Here is an 18,808-nt window from a genome sequence, read left to right on the forward strand (position 1 = left end):
TAAAAATGCACGAACCAAATTACAAACACACAAAGCTACTACTAATCTGGAAAGACTGCAAAATTTATGGAACATTCACCTGAACTGAATTAACACTTTTCTCCTCGCCTCCATCGTTGTCATTGTCACCATCATCTTCAATCAGTGAACTATCTACATCTGACGTATCATTGCCAACACCAAGAAAAGGGCTTTCCTCTTCAGTAGACTCTGTCTGCAACATTTCTGTAGACAATTCTTCATCAGTCAAACTGCTGGTACCTGTCCGACAGATTTCATCAGAGATCGGGTGGTCTTCTAACCCTCCCAAATCTCTTTCAGATGTGAAGTCTTCATCCATCACCTCGGCATCTGTGCCATTTCCTGCTCTCCCTTCTAATTCACCTTCCACATTTCCAGTAACTGTAATTACACCACCATCTCCTGCGACATTACTGCTTTCAGGCTCCGCAAGAACGTTGTTTTCAACTCCACTGCACTCCACATCACTTTCACTGACCGTTGTTTCTCCTTCGACCTCAGCATCACCAGGCACACGAGAGTCATCGCGGTCTGATAAAGGAGCAGTGAATTTCTCGACCTCAGCTTGGTTTGACTGCTCAGTGCTCTCAGGGTCTGTTATCACAGCAGGGTTGCTCTTCTTATCACTCTCAGGTACAACACCACTGCGATTCTCTCCACCTGTCACGTCGCAGTGCTGCAGTTGTTGATGCTGCTGCTGCTGCTGCTGCTGCTGCTGCTGCTGCTGCTGCTGCTGCTGCTGCTGCTGCTGCTGCTGCTGCTGCTGCTGCTGTGGGGCCTGGGACTTGTTGGGCTGATGTCTAGAGGACCTCGTGCTATCTCGCTTCCTCCTCGCAGACCTCACCGGCTTGCTGTCCTGCAGCGGCTCATACTGCGACAGCTGCAGTTGCAGCAATTTCTCAATAACTGGCGGGTCGAAACGAGCTTCAGGATCTGCATATTTGAATGGGCCATACTTATATTCCAACTTCTCAATGTGAGACTCTGTTTCCTGTAACAAGAGAATCACAAAATGTTTAATAATTTGGAGATATATACAAGAATTTTAAAAATCAAGAGCATTTTTATAGCAATATTATTATATTTCCATTAGGCATTTTTAGTAAACAGATTTAATAAAAAAAATATATATACTCTTTTCTGGATCTACAAAGTACTATTTAACAAATTCATACATTGATTTTCCATCCCTTTATTCGCTAAATTAATTAATTATCAGTATGTTTATTTTTTGTTATTTCTTTATTAATACAAATTCGTACATAATTCATGATTTGAAGATTTATTAAGTCCTTCCAATCATTCCATCCATCCTTTCCACTGGTTATTTACACTTCACGTGTATACAGACTAAATTAGGATTCTTAAAGTATATGTATGGAAACAAAAAATACAGAACATGAGAAACTACTTATTACAGTCAATTATCATTTCTAAGTTTCAAACCAAAAACATTAATTAAATACAAAATAAATAGAAAATAACGTAAAGAACACAACTAATTACCAAAAAAAAAAGCAACAAAAGCTGTTAACATAGATATAACAGGGAAATCCAGTCAAAATGTGAGAGGCTCATGTGTGTGTATATAAACTTCAGAAAAAGGAATGTGCATAATTATTAATAAAATTGTATAATTTAATTAACAAACTAGTCTTTACTCCTGCAGATTTACTCATATGAATTTTGGAATAATTAATTATTTATTTAAAATTTATTACTTGCCCAAACAACAGCCAAGGGCTTGGGCAGTGGGCACAAAAAATATAAGACAAGGACAGTAGTGATTCATGCTGCTACATGGACACTCCAAAACAGTCAGCACCAAAGTAGTTAAGCGCTGCCTGAGGGGAAACCACAGCAGGTAGGCATATCCACGTCGGCCTACACACGGAATGCAAGTGGACCATGTAGCAGCAACATCCAAAACAAAACCAAACATATACGGACATATACAATAACATAAATAACACACAAAAAACAGACAAAAGGATACAATATATCACAGTTAGTATAAAAAAAGTGAAACAATCAATATGACATGAATTAGGAAATGAGTAAATAGAATGACATTAACAATTATTAACAATTAATGAACAAGAAACACAAGAAAAACTAGTAATAATTTATAAATTTTTTTTGCTATGAACAGATAGTGAATAAACAGTTCCTTAATTACTTAATGAATAAATTATATGTTTAATTTATTGTAATAATGTCAACATCAAAATATTACTATAATTATTTTTGTAATCTCATTAACATCTAACAACCAAAATGTTATTAACTGACTTAAATCTCAAAAGTTACATTATGAAATGCCAGTAATATATACAAAAGTACATTATCAGAGAAAGGTCTTAAATCGGCACATTCAGAACCACAGCCATGCCGGATTAGAGATTTTATCTGATTATTTAACTTCAATATACTATCTAGTTTTAACGAGAATAACAAAGAAAAATTAATTTACAGTAAAATGTCATTTAAAACAATTTATAAAGAGCTGCTCTATAAAAGAAAATACAAATGAGTATCACTGTTTCAAAAGGTTTGTGATATCACGTTGCATCAATGATTCAAATATCTTCAATAAATCATTATGAAAATGTACCCATGAAATGTGAGATGCAACCCACTACGAAACGGGAAACACTGTACTGAAATGAAAACCAACAGAAACGTAAACTCTGAGCGAACTAAAAACGCAGGCAGCACAGTAATGCGACCTGGTGATCATGGTCAAAAGCCAGAATCCTCACAAAATAATCTGTACAAGCGGCTCGATAGTGACTTTCATGAGAATATGAAATCATCTTAAAAGAAAATGCTGAAGTTTTTCCCAAAGCAGAGGATTTTAGATAAATTAAAAAGGATTCCTGAATTACTCCATTTATTTTTGACTACGCTAACAACTCTCTTGAATTATTTGAATGAAATCCAATTGTAAATTCACTTGACAGGAACATGTTAAGTTTTAAATTCACAAACAGCAGTAACAGTATTCTGCAAACCTTACTTGCTGAGCTTTCTTAAACGAATCCTTTATTTTCTTCTTACGGGGCAACTGAGGAATGTGCTTGTTGTACAGGTAGCAGTCAGTGAAGCTGAGCCTAGAGCGGTTGTGGTCCCCAAAAAAACGAACATCCACTTTGTCCTTCTTCACAGACATTACTTTCGCTGGCCAAGACGGCCAGCTTTTCATCTGCGCCCACACTAGCACATGAGGCCGCCTCTGGAAGAAAAAATCTAAATTTCAAACAAGACCCAATGAAGGAAGGGAAATAGAGAAATGTTTAAAGGGTCAGTAAAAAGCACTAAACTGACAAAGTATAATCATATGAGAACATACATGAGCAGGGGTGTACATCTAGGAAAAGGGAAATGGGGGAAATCAGAAGAAATAATTTTAAAAATCTATCATTCCCACCAACAAAAAGAAAAAAAAATGCTAATAAAAGCACTAAAGTAGAGACATAAAGACACTGAAGCCTAAATACAGAGGCCCAAGAGAAACTGAGATGACCAGTTAGAATGATAAATGAGTTAAGGTAAGGTGTTATGTCTCTTAGTCACGCACAGATGCTTAAGGCAATGGGAACTCCGTCAATTGGTAATTGACTGAGTTTTCAAAAATTTGTCTTGCTGGGAACTGGGATAGAACCCTTGACCCTCCCACTTGATTTGATGTGTTAGCAATCACTGCCTCCAGAAACATTAACATAATTAAGTTATTAATAGATTACTTAGTTTCTGGCATACACACGACACCGGACATAATACAAGGTCATTTTTTTCAGTGAAAAAATTTTTTTTTAAGTATATTTGCACCTTCATATCAGACGTGAGGCCATCCACATTTAATATAAATATTTTGGGTGTCATTTCATGAGAAAAATGTAGAAAAGTTATACAGAGTTACTGTTTTCCTGTTGCTCACTCTCAGATAAGACTGTAGGAGACTTGACTGTGTGAAAAACCAATAGGACGGACAGGAAGCATAAGTATTAGGGAAGGGTTGATGCCTGGAACTTATTAACAGCAGTTTTACAAACATAAGAAAAGAGGTCAGTTTTAAGTGTTTGCGTGTTCCATGCAATAATGACATACGTACAGTCGCATAATATGAACTGTGGCATAAAATACACAGCTGTTTTAATCTCTTAAAACATGTCAAAACATCACAGCAAACGAATGAACGTAAGTGAAGATAAAACTGTTAATATTCATTAAAAGTATCTATTTTGTGTTTTTTCTTGGTTGGTGCTAAACAGGAGCAACTGAATGAACAGCTTTGAATCATTTTAATTCAAACTGCACTAAAAATTGTGAGTCTCACTAGATGAAGTCAAGAAATCACTAGTACAATTCCCTTGCTACAATGAAACTTAAATTATAATCATTCCGCAGTCATCAGAAGTACAGGAAAAGTATATTTATAATTAGATTGCCTCCATTTTTTTAAGATTAAGTTATTTCTAATTTTCAGATAACAGATTTGGAAAGTTGGTATTCCAAGAGTTTTTTGTGCATACTTACCAAAGACCCACAACACAGAAAGGATAAGTACGAATGAAAAAAGAAAAAAATAAATAGAGGAAAAAGTAGACAGCAGCAGTTCAATTGTAAGGCAAGCTAATCCTGCTTATATAATCAATCATGAGAACTCTGAAACATGTTTCAATGCAAAACAGGATACTCACACAAACTTCTGTAAACCAGTTTTCACCACAGTTGTAAGCATTACTAAAACAATCTGGACATGCTTCAATCCTCTCAACTTCTGCTTTGCCACACCTCAACATCATTTTTGCATATGTGGTGAACATAGAACGTTCTGCAATCAGAAGGTTTGAAGCCATGAGAACAGTATGCCCAGATTAACAACCAATTAGTCATTATGTAATGCTTAACTAAACAATGGATAAATCTTAAGATATTTGTATACAACATACTGAAAATATATTTTTAAAAATAGGTGGTTCAGTTTTCAAATTTACTAACAGATTTTATAAAACTGAAACTTAAAAGGAATTTTAATAGGTACTGTAAAATATTATTTAACATTTTTTGAATACACTTTGTAGTTTCCAATTTGAAGAGACATAAAAAACCATAAACCATAAAACAAAAATAATTTTTTACTTATTTCAATGCGTGCACAATGACAACGGCACTTGTGTAGCATTAAATACAATTCAAAGAATTAGAATTAGCAATGCAACAAATTGATAATGTGACGAATCAAGAAACAATATTTTCTTTTCCGCAAAAGCTATTCGCTTCCTTAATTGCCAAATTATTTCAGACATCGCCAAAGTGTTCAGCAAACATTTATATTCCACCATCCAGCATGTCAAAGGCAGCTCTGGAGAGAAAAGCAGCTTTCAGGGCTAGTTTACCTTAAGCCATTAGGATGAACTAGTGGCAAACCATGGCAGACACACATTTAGTAAAATCAACAGTGTCAGGAATTACGTTTACAGGTTAAATAATCTTTCTAATAATAGAAAATGTTAAGTTTATGTTTTTTTAAATCTTATTAGAATTGAAATATATCTCCTTTATTAATAACAGAAATGTTAGCACCTACTCAGTAATGTTATGTCCAAGCCCTATTATGTAAACTATACAGTATGTGAATTATTAAAATTTAATTTTAGGTTGTTTAGTCTCAAAATGTTATTCAACTCTTATTTAAATGTACTTCAAATTGATTTAGATATATATTAGTACTGTAAATAAATTTTAACGGGAGTAATCTCTTGATTAAAATGGAAGTCAGCAATCACACTTAAACCTATTTAGAAAACAAATTATTTTGATAAAAATGCTCTCTTATGGGAAAAAGTATGTGACTAGCGTTGTTTTGATTAGTGCCCTTTTTACTGGAACGAATTAGGGTGTTACTTTGAGGGACGGGTGTTAACAGTGAACCAGCAGTTAAAGTTTGTCCGTCAAATTCAGACTCAGCCTGTATGTATATCCCATCCTATCATACTAATCCTCTCCTATCCAACTAATATATAAATGTGGAAGTTTGGATGTTTGGATGAATGTTTGTGCATGTGTTGCTCAATCACATTTTTAATACTGAATGGATTTGGTTAAAATTTGTAATATAGCTAGTCCATATACTGGATTAACATATAGGATAAATATAATTATGAAATTTCATACCTAAGGAAATGCAAATGTGGTGAATTCAGTTTCATAACAGAAATTACTAGGAGATAAGACATTCCACATGAAATACAAACATAAAACAGTGGGTATTCTTTTCTCTATGCATGTAAAGCAAAATTTGTTAAGCCTAAGAGATAAGCTGTTGCTGATCCAAAGGTAAGCTATGTCTTACCATTACAGTGGGTGTTCTATTCTCTATGCCTACCAAGCAAAACCCTTTCAGTGATGAGTCAAATCTCAATATTCTCCAATTCAAATCCCAGACAATACCTCGAATCCAAATCTAGGAGTCAAGTGTCAAAAATAAAATGATTTACAATAAATGAAAAATAATTACTTGCTGAAGTACCCAGTGTTGCTCAGACTGAATACAAGGAAAGAGGATTTTTTTTAAAATCAGATGTAGACACTAATTGTCTTCTTAATTTGAGCGTCAAGTGTGCAAATTTCATCAAGAGTAGCCCAAAATCTGATTTAAGGGGTAGAAAAGGGCTTTGTGGAAGGGAGGGGGGGAGGAGACAGAGGAAAGTAGTATTTCAAAATCTTATAAATTCAATTAACTGTTTGTTAAAATCAGGTGTACATAGTAATATTATTAGCCATCATGTATTTGTTCTACATTTAACACATGTTAATTTTTACTAGCTGTAGGAGAAACTTAAAAAAAAATATATGTAAATGGGTACACTAATACTATATTTTTTCAGTTCATATTTATTGCAATTACGTAAACCAGGTCATATCTCATCACTTAGTAACTAAATGTACCAAGTTCACGGAGTTTTTTTTTATTTACAGCCTGGGTTTGTATGGCGACAAGCACAGAAAATTACAATACAATTGTCTAGATAATACATAACATTAAGTGATATCAATCAGTAGTAAGCACAACTTCTAGAGTACTATATATAAAAAGAAATATATTGTTGTTTCATGCAAAACCCCAAAGCCTGTATGCCTTATCATGCCTTGTGGTTTCAAAGATATGATTAGCATTTTAAAAAGTTTTCTATTAATAAAAAAAAAGTGGTTATTTTAATTGTACTATTACTATTCTTGTCACAGGTTTACTATGAATATTTATTGTAACCTTGAAAACATTTGTATATGTTATTTTATATAATGTGTTAATTATCAGCTAAAATTTTAACTATAATTATTAATCTCGAAACAGATTCTTAAAAGAGTTCTTCGAACCAGATAATATACCTCAAGTCAGGAATAAAATAATATACAAGCAAATCATACAAATTTTAATTTTTAAAGAAACATTTGAAACAAACATTCAACACAAAATTCTTAGTTTTAAAATAAAAAAATTACTATCTTTACTTGCTTAGGATACAAAAAAATTCCTTTTTGTGTCAGAAATGTTCCCTGAAGTGGTAAGCAAAAATTCCCAGAGCATTGTGTCTGGTGGCACATACAAAAATATCTTTGATAGATTCCTTGTCAACTACACAGGTATAAGTATTTGAGGATTTTATTGGCCCATCAATATACACTACACAATATATACATAAATATATAATTTACCAGATGTTTTCAGGAAAAAAAAATTATTTAATTTCCCTGAAATGCTGTTAACATTGAACGCTTACACTTACTACATATAAGTTTAATATTCCCTAATAAAAATATCATAATCTAAACCTACATCTGATTTATCCTGCAAGTAAAAGACATGACAGAGATATTTACCGCCATTAAATATAACAGAGTTATGCTCGATCCACTTCAAGTCCACGATAAATGCATGCGTGCAGGTGTACTCTGAAAACTTGAGCTTCCTCCTTATTGTACTTAGGTCCATTGGGTTCACAATGAACTCCAAGTAGTCTGGATGCTGGAGAGGATCCACGGGATCCATGAAGTGTTTTGACTGCAACACAAAGCGAAAATTCTGACATTCTGGATTGCATTGTAACATGATCTCCCGTTATATTTTTATTAACATTTTTTTTTTCCATCCAAACTGGTCTTACGGTGTCAACTTGAAAACAAAATATTATTTGTATTCATTTCGTCACACACACCAGAAGTGGGGACAAAATAACTGACGTGCAACGCCATTGCCCTCCTGACATTTGAGACCTCCATATGTCTGTAATGGGATAAAGGGACATGAACTATAATATTTAAGATTGTAACTGTGTATTTGTAGGTTCATAAGGGTAATTGTATTATGTTTTTGTATTATGAAACACCTTAGTAATATATAAAGAGAGCACGCTGCCCGAGGTCGGCTTTGCGAAGATTCGCACGCCATCGGCAGCGGCAGAGTGGAGGGGAACAGAGGAGTGATGGCGAGGCAGTCGGCAGCTGACCCTGGTGCCGAGTGGATGGAGTTCGGTACTGGAGTGGTAAGACTGCGAGATTGGGCGGACAAGGACTATTCTGTGAGTGTTCATCTGCTGTCCTGTGCTATCATCATAGGAAGACTCTACTGTGAGTGTGCTGTTCAGCTCTACCGTGTTGCTATCCTGTTGTTAGACGCGGGCATTTGAACTGAGGTAGCATTGTTGAGAATGGGCAGTCTCGCTGTGTTTTTACAAGTAGTCGTTGCAGTTTTGATAGTGAGGTCGTTAGTAATAAAAGTGTTTCAGAGTCTCCGCGTGTGTGTTATTTTTTCAGTGTGGCGTTCCAGTGGCCAGAACAGCCAGAGTTAACCATAGTGCATCGTACCTACGGAACACCCTAACTTGGCCTTTGTTTTTGAACCCCTGACCCAGCTGGCACACTGTAATTAATAACTTAGCTTTAGGAACTTCAAAAATGTTAGGGGAGGTAACGACAAAACGTAAGTCAAAAACCATGAACTAAAACACCTCACACAGTAGCAGCTTACTTGCTGTATATATCTACGACAAAGCAGATGTTGTGGCTCAAAAATGTATGATAAAAAAATGTAAGTGGTTTAAGATTCCTGATAAAATTAGCAAAAATTGTTTTTATAATATTTCTGAACTAAAACAAAATTTACCTGGTGGCCGTTAACAACAAAAACTCATGAATAACTAGGGTTTAAATATGTAAATATGAGCTCATTCAATCACCAATTTGGAAATACAGCATTAAAATAAATTAACTTTTGTGGTTCGTGAAAATTTTCTGGATCAATATGTAGATTAGGTTGTAGAATATAAGGAAAATAGGAACTAAAATGAAAGGTTAGTTGGTTGGTTAGGTTAAATTAAGTTTGGTTAAGTTAAGTTAAAATAACTACATTATTTGGAAAAAAAAAATGATTTCATGATTCAAATATCTTTAAAAAAATTTTCTTATAATTAGGGATGGGGCGAATCCTGATTTCCTCGAATCCGAATCCTAACTCAAATCCTTGACTGGAATTGCCGAATCTCGAACCCAAACCCGAATCTTTTAACAGATGATGTCCACATATCTAATGTTAAGTGAGATGTATTCTGCTTGCACTAGAAGTCCCTTGACTTTATCACATGTAGTTTGGTACATTTCTGGTATAGCCTAAGTGTATATAAAGACAAAATTTTTTTTTTGAGAAATTTCAGTTTTCGTACAGATTAGCGGTTAGGATTTTTTCTACAAATAAGCTAGAGGTCTGCGAGCCTAAGAATTTTACTTTGAGCCGAGCTCGTGCTTTTGTGGTACAGTTACACTTTTGGGAAATTATTTTTATCTTAAACTTAGTATAATGTTTGAATAAAGTATTAAAATGAAGTGGGCTTATTAATTTTGGGTAACTATTTACAGTGTGTGTTTACATTTTGGACTGCTATACAAAAATAACATTTTTTTCCATTGAATCTTACCTGTTTCCATTGGTTCATTAGTAACTGATATCATCCAAATAACATAACCCAGTATATGTTTGTGTAAATGTAACATATCTTTGGGAAAATTTCATCCTTGCCAATTTTTCTGGAGTCCTTACTGAGCTTCAACAAACTTAGCACCAAAAATCATGTTGTTTGAAAAGTACATTCACATTGTTTCAGCATTTCCACTTTTCAGCACAGTAATTCTGAGAGAGATTTTCACAGTCTCTTATTAAATTCTGTTCTTTAATCTATCATGCAGAACAATAATTTGTTCTGCACGTTCAGGAGTTAAATTAGCTCTACGATTGGAGATAGTGTTTCCAGCAGAAGAGAAGCGTCTCTCGCTGGCAACCTGCTTGGCTGGAATGCTTTAGTAAAATTGCTTAACCTCAAAATTAGTGTCATAAATATCTGTAACTGGTCATTAAAGTTTAATAAATTGAAAGTAATAAAAATAAAAGCATTTTACTTCATTCAAATTACACTTGCAAAAAAAAAACATACACACATAAACCTACATGGAAATTAAAGTCTTTTTCAATATCCTGAAGTCTGAAATATGTTTACTCATGTCATTAAATGTAGAGCTGTATTGAACAAGCCGATTTTGCCAATATTTAGTTGAATCGGCGGTAAATCTGTATTGTACGGATTAGCGCCAAAAAAAATCGTACAAATATGAAATAACTTTCATTATATGCTCTTTTACGTCCTCTTTTCAAAACCGCCTGCGGAGATTAAAAATTCCAATTACTTTTGGAGATATCGCCGTTCTTATTTTGCAATACAAGCCCTATGTAATCATTCAACAGACGCCATTTTATATTTTGCCGTGTGTGCATGAATGCCTAAATAACAGAAATTTTCCATTATGTAAGGTTAGTTACATGATAAATACTTCAAAATAAACGGAAATTAAAAATAATATCAATTAATTTTACTTGTATAGTTTTAAGTATTTATAATGTAACTGACCTGACCTAACAAAACGGGACAAAGGTAGATTAGGTCAGGTCAGCTACAGTATAAATACTTTTAAACTGAACGGACATTAAAAATAATTAAAATTAATTTTAATGGTTGTTTAGTTTTAAAGTATTTATAATGTAGCTGACCTGACCTAACAAACCGGGAAAAAGGATGAACAGTAGGAACTCACGTAATTTTCTTTTTACGTGATGTAGTCGTTCAACTACGTCGCGAAAAAAATAAATAATAATACTTGTAAACAAGCAACAATGGTGAACGCGGGAAGCCTACGATTCACTCATCCTTCTGGACATACCCGAATACTCACGTTGGCAAGCCTTCTTTCAACAGACGAGAGGCAAACGCCGGATCGTGCATCTTCTGTTTTTTTTGTTTTTTTTTTTTGTTTATTGTAAATAAATATGCAACTCATGAAAACTAATGGTCAATTAGGTTGTTAGCTACATTATAAATACTTCAAAACATTGTGGATGGTTGATTTGGTTAGGATAGCTACATTAAAAATACTGTGAAATTATGTAAACGGTTTCCTAGCGCTGGATAGCTACATATTAAAATGTTATTTGCTAAGCAACCAGAAAATGATTTTACAGTTTTTTTAATGTAGCTATACTTACCTAATATAACCAACCATCTACAATGTTTTAAAGTATTTTTAATTACTTCTTGCTAATTTTAAGAAAAGAAGGCTTGCCAACGTGAGTATTCGGGTATGTCCAGAAAGATGTGTGAATCGTAGGCTTCCCGCTTAACGCCGCATCAGTGCACAACATGAAAATTAAAAAAATTCAATATCTCCTAAAGTATTTGGAATTTCTGATCTCCGCCGGGTTTAATGAAAAGAGGAAGTTAAAGAGCACAGAATAAAGGTATTTTCGGATTTTTAAATTTTTTTTTTAAAAAAATCGCCAAAAAATGAATATTAAAAAATTTGATATGTCCAAAAGTAATTGGAATTTTTTTATCTCCGCAGGCGGTTCTGAAAAGAGGACGTAAGATAGCATATAATGAAAGTTATTTCATATTTGTACGATTTTTTTTGGCGCTAATCCGTACAATACAGATTTACCGAATCGGCATTTCTGCCGACTTCCGATACAGTACGCTTGCAGGGGGGGCCGCTCCAGTTACTCGCGCGCCATTGGTTGGTAGTGTACGACGTCAATGGGGGGACAGCTGGTCGGGTGGAAGTAATGCCGCGCAGCGACGGTAATCGCCGGAGCTGAAGTGCGATTCAGTTATTGCTCCAAACTACATAAACATTTTACTTTCAGAAGCAGATACAGCAGCAAAAACAATGATTCGCAACACATGTATTAGTTTGTAGATAATATTTATCGAGAAATTACTTCTGTGTTGATAAATGTTTGAGTCCAATTTTTAAATGTAAATTTGCAGTTTTTTTACTTGTAAAAAGGAAACTTCGTTAATTTAAACGTATGTATAAGCTTAAATATATCTCAATGTCTTATCACTGTAAAAAAAATCATAAATTGTTCTATTTATGCATGCATACTAGCTGCTAATATAATGCTAATATAAATTATTAGGCAATGTTCCCTCATGCATTTTTATTGTCAAATCTACGCATACCATAAGCATAGTGTTTAAAATGTGAGTATGCCTAGTAGTACTCCAAAAGTTATTGGCAAAAATTTGATACAACAATGCAATTTACACTTTTCCAAGTGGCATTTTATACGCATTATGTCGCGATGTAAATTTGTATTACTTACATAAATATGAATTTATTGAAGATTAAAAAAGACGGCTCAAACCGTGTTTCCGTGACATTATTTAAACAATTATAAAGTCTCAAGCTAAAATATAGGTATTAATTTACTATAGGTCATAAAATTGATCTTATAATTTTTAAATTAATCTTTAACATGTTTACAGCGGCGAGACCCGAATATTGTAAAATACTCCAACTACTTGTTAACCGACGTGTCACGTAATAAATTGAAGTCACTCTATGTTTTATTTTAAAGCCTGCGACCCTCCCTACATAAAATTGACCTGCCAGCTGTCATAATGAAAAAAGACCCTATAGCAGTTTTAATTGGTATATTAAAATATTTACTTTAGAAATAATTATCTCTATTGAATTCTCAATAAAAAATTAGTAGTTTAAATTTCTAACATTTGAGGGAATGGCGTACCTGATAATAATCTACATATTATTGTGCTAAAATCATACATAAGGTCAAAAGAATGTATAAGGTTTTTAAGACTAGTTTACTATAACAAATAACGCCAAATTATAAAGTTAGAATTAACTAAACATTAAAGTAAATTACCTGCTCTTCCGATGGGCCTTTGATGACACTGTTTGTTGTGCATGCCAATTGGGTATTTGTTGGGAAGGAATTGCATTCGGTCGCAACTTCTTCCTTACTGGCGAGCCCAAAACCTCGTTCATTATAGTACGAGATCCGGCTGCAGGATTAGTGCGTTTATCGGTTGTTTGCGGAAAACCAAATTTTTATGTATATTTATAATTAGAAGAATATATATTTACCAGGTTGCCTATCAAAATTTGGCCGCCAGTATTTTTAATTAAATTATTTTTAATTGATGTTTGAAAAAAAAATTCATTCACTTGTTTTTTAAATAAAATAACGTCTACATCACGGCAATTTATATGAAGATTCAAAAAAATCACGGTTGCCGTTGCGGACTTGGCCGTACCTCTTCGCAGCCAGGTGTAAACAGGTATGATTTCGATACATTTATACGTTCATAACGTTTATTTATTAATCATATATCAAATTAAAGCTAATTTTTTTTCTATTTATTATCATATATGGTTGCCTAATTAAATCCAGCCGCAAATAAGGGTTGCTGGCTGTTAAACATTATGATAAATAAATATATATTCTCCTAATTATAAATATACATAAAAGTTTGGTTTTCCGCAAAAAACCGATGAACGCACTAATCCTGCACCCGGATCTTAGACTATTAAGTCTCGCTCATATTCTTCTGAAAGAAAGTGGACTGAACACACGTGAGCATTGCTGATATTAAATTTAACTTCCCGCTTGCATCGTGATACCCACAACTTTTGAAGTTCGAAATTTGTAGGAAAACGTTGGTAAATAATGTCTGAAGTCTTGCGTCCATAGTTACTGCAGCTTGCTATCGCTCATTTGTGATTGCTTTTACTCATTGTTGAACACGATAACTAACAATAATATTATTTCTAGGAAATACTGTGAAAAGTTCAGGAAACATTTCCCGACACTCACACAAATTTCGTTTACGAAACGTCAAACATGTTCGAAAAAGATGCAAAATATTCACGGATAAATAGCTACACAAGCATACGAAAAGGATGAAAGATATTAAATTAAAAATCGTTAAGTGTTTTAGAAAATAGTACGGAAAACTATTCACAACACAATAACGTCCACGTCACTGACCAAAAGTCATAATAACCAACTAACAACTGCTATATTGCTTATTGTTGATCGCTAAAGCGGCGTCTCGTGTCCCCCAAGTGACGTCACGGCGTGCGGCGGAGGAGGGGAAATAAAAGCGCGCGAGCCCGGAATGGCCTACCTCCTATTTTACTTACCTTGGTACGCTTGTTAATTTTTGGCCGATATTACTGAAAAACGAAAGAGACTGCCATAACCTAAAAATCCACGAGTACCATTTTCACTTTTCGTAGTAGTACGGCATTCTTTCACATCGCATTATTTCTTAGCAACATGTGCCAACCGTACATATCAAAGTTTAACATCCTTTTTTTTTAACAATGTTCTTTAATTTAATATGTCATAAATAAATAATACATTACTATCACGGTAAATATACATCTCGGTTGTTACGGTAACTATAGTGCAAATATGGTAGCTATCATGCTTCTGAAGTAGTTATGGTATTCTACAAAGAATCTTTAGTTCTTATTATGGTAATTATCTTAAAATAACTATTGGGTTTGTACTGTAGTTATGGTACATCATCCATATTTCTTCGTATGTTGTTGTTCATTTGTCTTTTCTTCATATTTACGTGTGCCGTTATTTGAGACAGGAAATTTCAGAAAAAATTTTAACGGACTTTATATCACACATTTAATGGCGTAAATAATGAGACCTCGAGCAATTTAAACGCTTTATACAGAAAAACCTACCATGCGGAACCTCGTAAGCGAGTTTTACTGTATTTTTTTCCCCGTAAATAGTAAAAAACCGAATCCTTTGACGAATCCTATATCAGACCCGCCGAATCTTCGAATCCCTAGGATTCGGCGGATTCGGCGGATATTGGATTCGGTCGCCCCATCCCTACTTATAATTATTGTAGCTGGCTTAACTTAACCAACCTTTCAGTTTAGTATTACCTGTCTAATTTTCCAGAAGTTATTTATTACATGATGTGAAAATTTTTTTTACTGGTATCTATTTCTCATTCTTACTATTCAAATTCAATTCTTGTATTCACAAAAAATTGGGTATTCATATTCGATTCTAACTAAAAAACTGATATTCACACTTCTCTACAAATAATATTAAATGAAAGGTTGTTTAGGTTAAGTAAGCTAGAATATTTATGTGGAAAATATATGATAAAATATTTAAATCATACAATTTATTTCTTAAATATGCAGCTAAACATCAGAACAGAGTATTTATATAACACAAATGACAATTTAAGCAGTGAACATTGGTATACGACTAACTCACAAGGTATGCTAGGTCACGTATTCGTAAGAAAAAAACGCATGCACACACAAACACACATACATATATATGTGTGTGTGTATAAATTTTTATAAGTGTTAGTATTTGAGGTTGAATTGAATACAAATAGTTTATTATTTGTATTTCAAAATTTGAATATTCGCACAGGCCTAATTAACACAAAAAATGAAAAAATGTGCAACCAAAATACTTGGCCCAACAAATTTTTCAGCCTTTTAACTGGCCAACAGCACTGAAATAAATTATTTAAGATTTGCTTCCATCTAGCAAGTCCAGTGAAAATTATTAATCTATCCATTACTGTGGATGAAATAAATTAGGGCTTAACATTTCTTCAAAAATTGTGTCATTAGAGATGATAAAAGGTGACAATATGAGAAGGGAGCATAGGCGGAATGAATGGATGGGGGTAAACGGGAGTCTCATGGCAGAATCCGCCGAGTTTCCCACTTATTGAAAATTTGGGTTGGACCCAGCTGGAGCTCAAACCTTGATCGCCTCGGTGGGAGTCGAGTGATCTGACCACTCAACCAGCACAGCCATAACAACATTACAAGTACATAATTTATGTCGCTAGCACAGCAACACAATCCTCTCTACATTTAAAAATTAAAAAAATAAAATATTGATAGCTTCAGAAGTACTAACCCCATCTGCTGCCATGACTCGTTCCAAGGCATAAGTGAGAACAGCCTTCAGTTGCCCGACTGACATCTTGCGCATTAATTCGTTCCTGGAACACAGCAGAATAAGGTTTGAGTGCACTAAACTTGTCTCGTCAAGCTGGTGGCGGCATTGGATGGCCAGCAGAGAAGGCAATTTTCGATTCATAATTCTGTCGTTTTTATGTAAAAAATTACTGTATTCCACATGATTAATTACTTAAAAAGGAATTGGAGGCTGAAATAGAGCAACAGTATTAAAAATATAAAAGCAGGGAAATAGCATGGTCTATCATTTGATTAAAGATGTTCATTGTTTATTTATTTTTGGGTAATAATTGGTGAATTGTGATCTGCCGTATTTCTGGCCAGATCGGCTGTCTTACTTGCATGTGCTGGAGTTGGCGATAAAGAGGATGGTTTTGCTTCTGGATGCTTAGGCATTATGAGCCTGAGTTCCACAAGTGGGCTCTGAAACGGGTCTGACCCAACTAGGATATTCCCAGCATAATAAAACCATATTTTTTTTTTTTTTTGCAATTGTAAAAGGTCCGTAGGTTACCATTGGACTGTGAGTTTTCTTGGTATATTTGGTATTCCCGTTTTCCCCACCAATTAATTCTGTTGCCGCTTCACCTCACTGTGATGACAATGATACTTAACATACTATAAATATATGACTTCAATAATTAAAGAAATCATTTAGTAGCGAAGCCAGGTGTATTTTTACACAAAATTTAAAATAACTTCCCGACAATTAACTTTATTACTCAACTCCATTTATTAATAAACACACCTCTACACAAATTCCTAAAAATTTATTTACAGCTTGATTTCAACTCATCTTAACCGAAAACCTCAGCTTGCAGTTATTTGAAATAAAAAAATTTAACCATGAACTTCCACAACAGTTATTTATACACTGATACTAGCATATCTTTTTCTGTAACTTTATTTGTAACTTAAAGGAAATAGATATAACAGTGGAGCATGTGTATATGATATTTATGAGGTTTTATTAACAGAACATATGTGGTGTAAAGATATTAAGTTGATTTACTATTTTCATAGAACAGTAACCATTTTGTGTACTTATGTGAAATGTATTGTTTTAGCAAAAAAATTATTAAATACTTAATTACCTAATAAAAATATTTACCCTTGTTAAGAGCAGAAATATTTTCTAGTACCATTAATTTCACTTTAAATGACAGGGATTTAGTAACAATAAATATAAATCTAAAAATACTTATAATTGAATAAAATTAATTAAAAATAAATTTAAAACCTCCCATTAAATTGTGTACTATACATTTTCAATAAACCTACTTATCACAGGCATTATCAATATTCTCTTGTAGTATTGTGTAATTATACCATTTCATCTTTGCCACTTTTATATATACATATATATATGTGTGTGTGTTGTGTGTGTATATATACATACATACATACATACATACATATATATACACATACAGTATACTATGCCATTATAGTTATGTGCTGTGTAATCTTTTTCTCCCTATTTAATCATGTTCAGTGAGTTCCAACCAATTTGAACACTTTGAACCTAATTTGCTTGCAAGGAAGGAAGGGGGGGGGGGGGACACCTGTCCACAATCACACAATTTGCCTAGAATACAGCTACTATAATTTACAAAATATCAGGAAATGTGATTTGGTGTTTTGACATTGAATAAGTTGAACTTAAACTTAAATTATTGGTGTAAAAGTGCTACAATTAGATGAAATGCACTATACACATTTCCTGTTTATAAGCATGCAAAGCCATAAATGAATCAGAGTGTTACCTGGACCTTGTAAATCAGTGTGTTATGATCTTAAAAATTTTTTTTAATAGTTTTAATAACAGATTTTTTTTATTAATGATAAGCCAAATGAAACATAATATAAAATATATCTGCTATTTGCAGGAACTTGCTGATTTTTGTGATACAAAGATGAAACCTCTCCAGAGATAATTTCTATGTGATTTAAGTTGACATTCTCTAACTATTTATATTGAAAAGCCCCACGTATACGGGCACAGATACAGCATACAAAGCTTCAGAAGAAACCACAAAATTTAAAAACTGCTCAAGATTGTTGTCTGTTTACGAAAAGCATTTTAAAATGTGCTGAGGGCGAATGAGTAGTTGTTCTGTTTCCGTATTTCGTTATTAAACTGTATTTTTAGGGGAATTAAAAAAGCTAAAAAGCATGCTTTCAGAATAATTTTTAGACATGAACTGCCAGATACAGATTCTTGAAAGCAGTAAATTTCTTCGCCATCTAATGTTATCATTACTGCTCATATTTCATAGTTGTCCTATGCACGACAAGAAGACTGCACGCCTGTTCAGGACCTTGCGCTTAATAGAGACACTATGCTAGAAAAACCAGTGAGAGTTGCACTTTATCATTCCGCCTTACT

The 18,808-nt window shown here is 33.7% G+C and overlaps 1 protein-coding gene across 4 annotated transcripts in view; it reads right to left on the reverse strand.

The window, feature by feature from the left end:
* Positions 1-18,808, reverse strand: part of LOC134531859 (MYND-type zinc finger-containing chromatin reader Zmynd8-like) — an 89,438-nt gene that overhangs the window by 33,398 nt on the left and 37,232 nt on the right. For all 4 annotated transcript variants that reach the window (XM_063367856.1, XM_063367857.1, XM_063367855.1 and 1 more), the window contains 5 exons: positions 16,358-16,442; positions 7,909-8,089; positions 4,725-4,858; positions 3,041-3,256; positions 80-1,012 (listed from right to left, as the gene is read on the reverse strand). In XM_063367856.1, the coding sequence (XP_063223926.1) occupies positions 80-1,012; positions 3,041-3,256; positions 4,725-4,858; positions 7,909-8,089; positions 16,358-16,442 (1,549 nt within the window). The remainder of the gene's footprint in view (positions 1-79; positions 1,013-3,040; positions 3,257-4,724; positions 4,859-7,908; positions 8,090-16,357; positions 16,443-18,808) is intronic.

Source organism: Bacillus rossius, chromosome 5, assembly GCF_032445375.1.
Source record: "Bacillus rossius redtenbacheri isolate Brsri chromosome 5, Brsri_v3, whole genome shotgun sequence".
NCBI classification, from domain to species: domain Eukaryota; kingdom Metazoa; phylum Arthropoda; class Insecta; order Phasmatodea; family Bacillidae; genus Bacillus; species Bacillus rossius.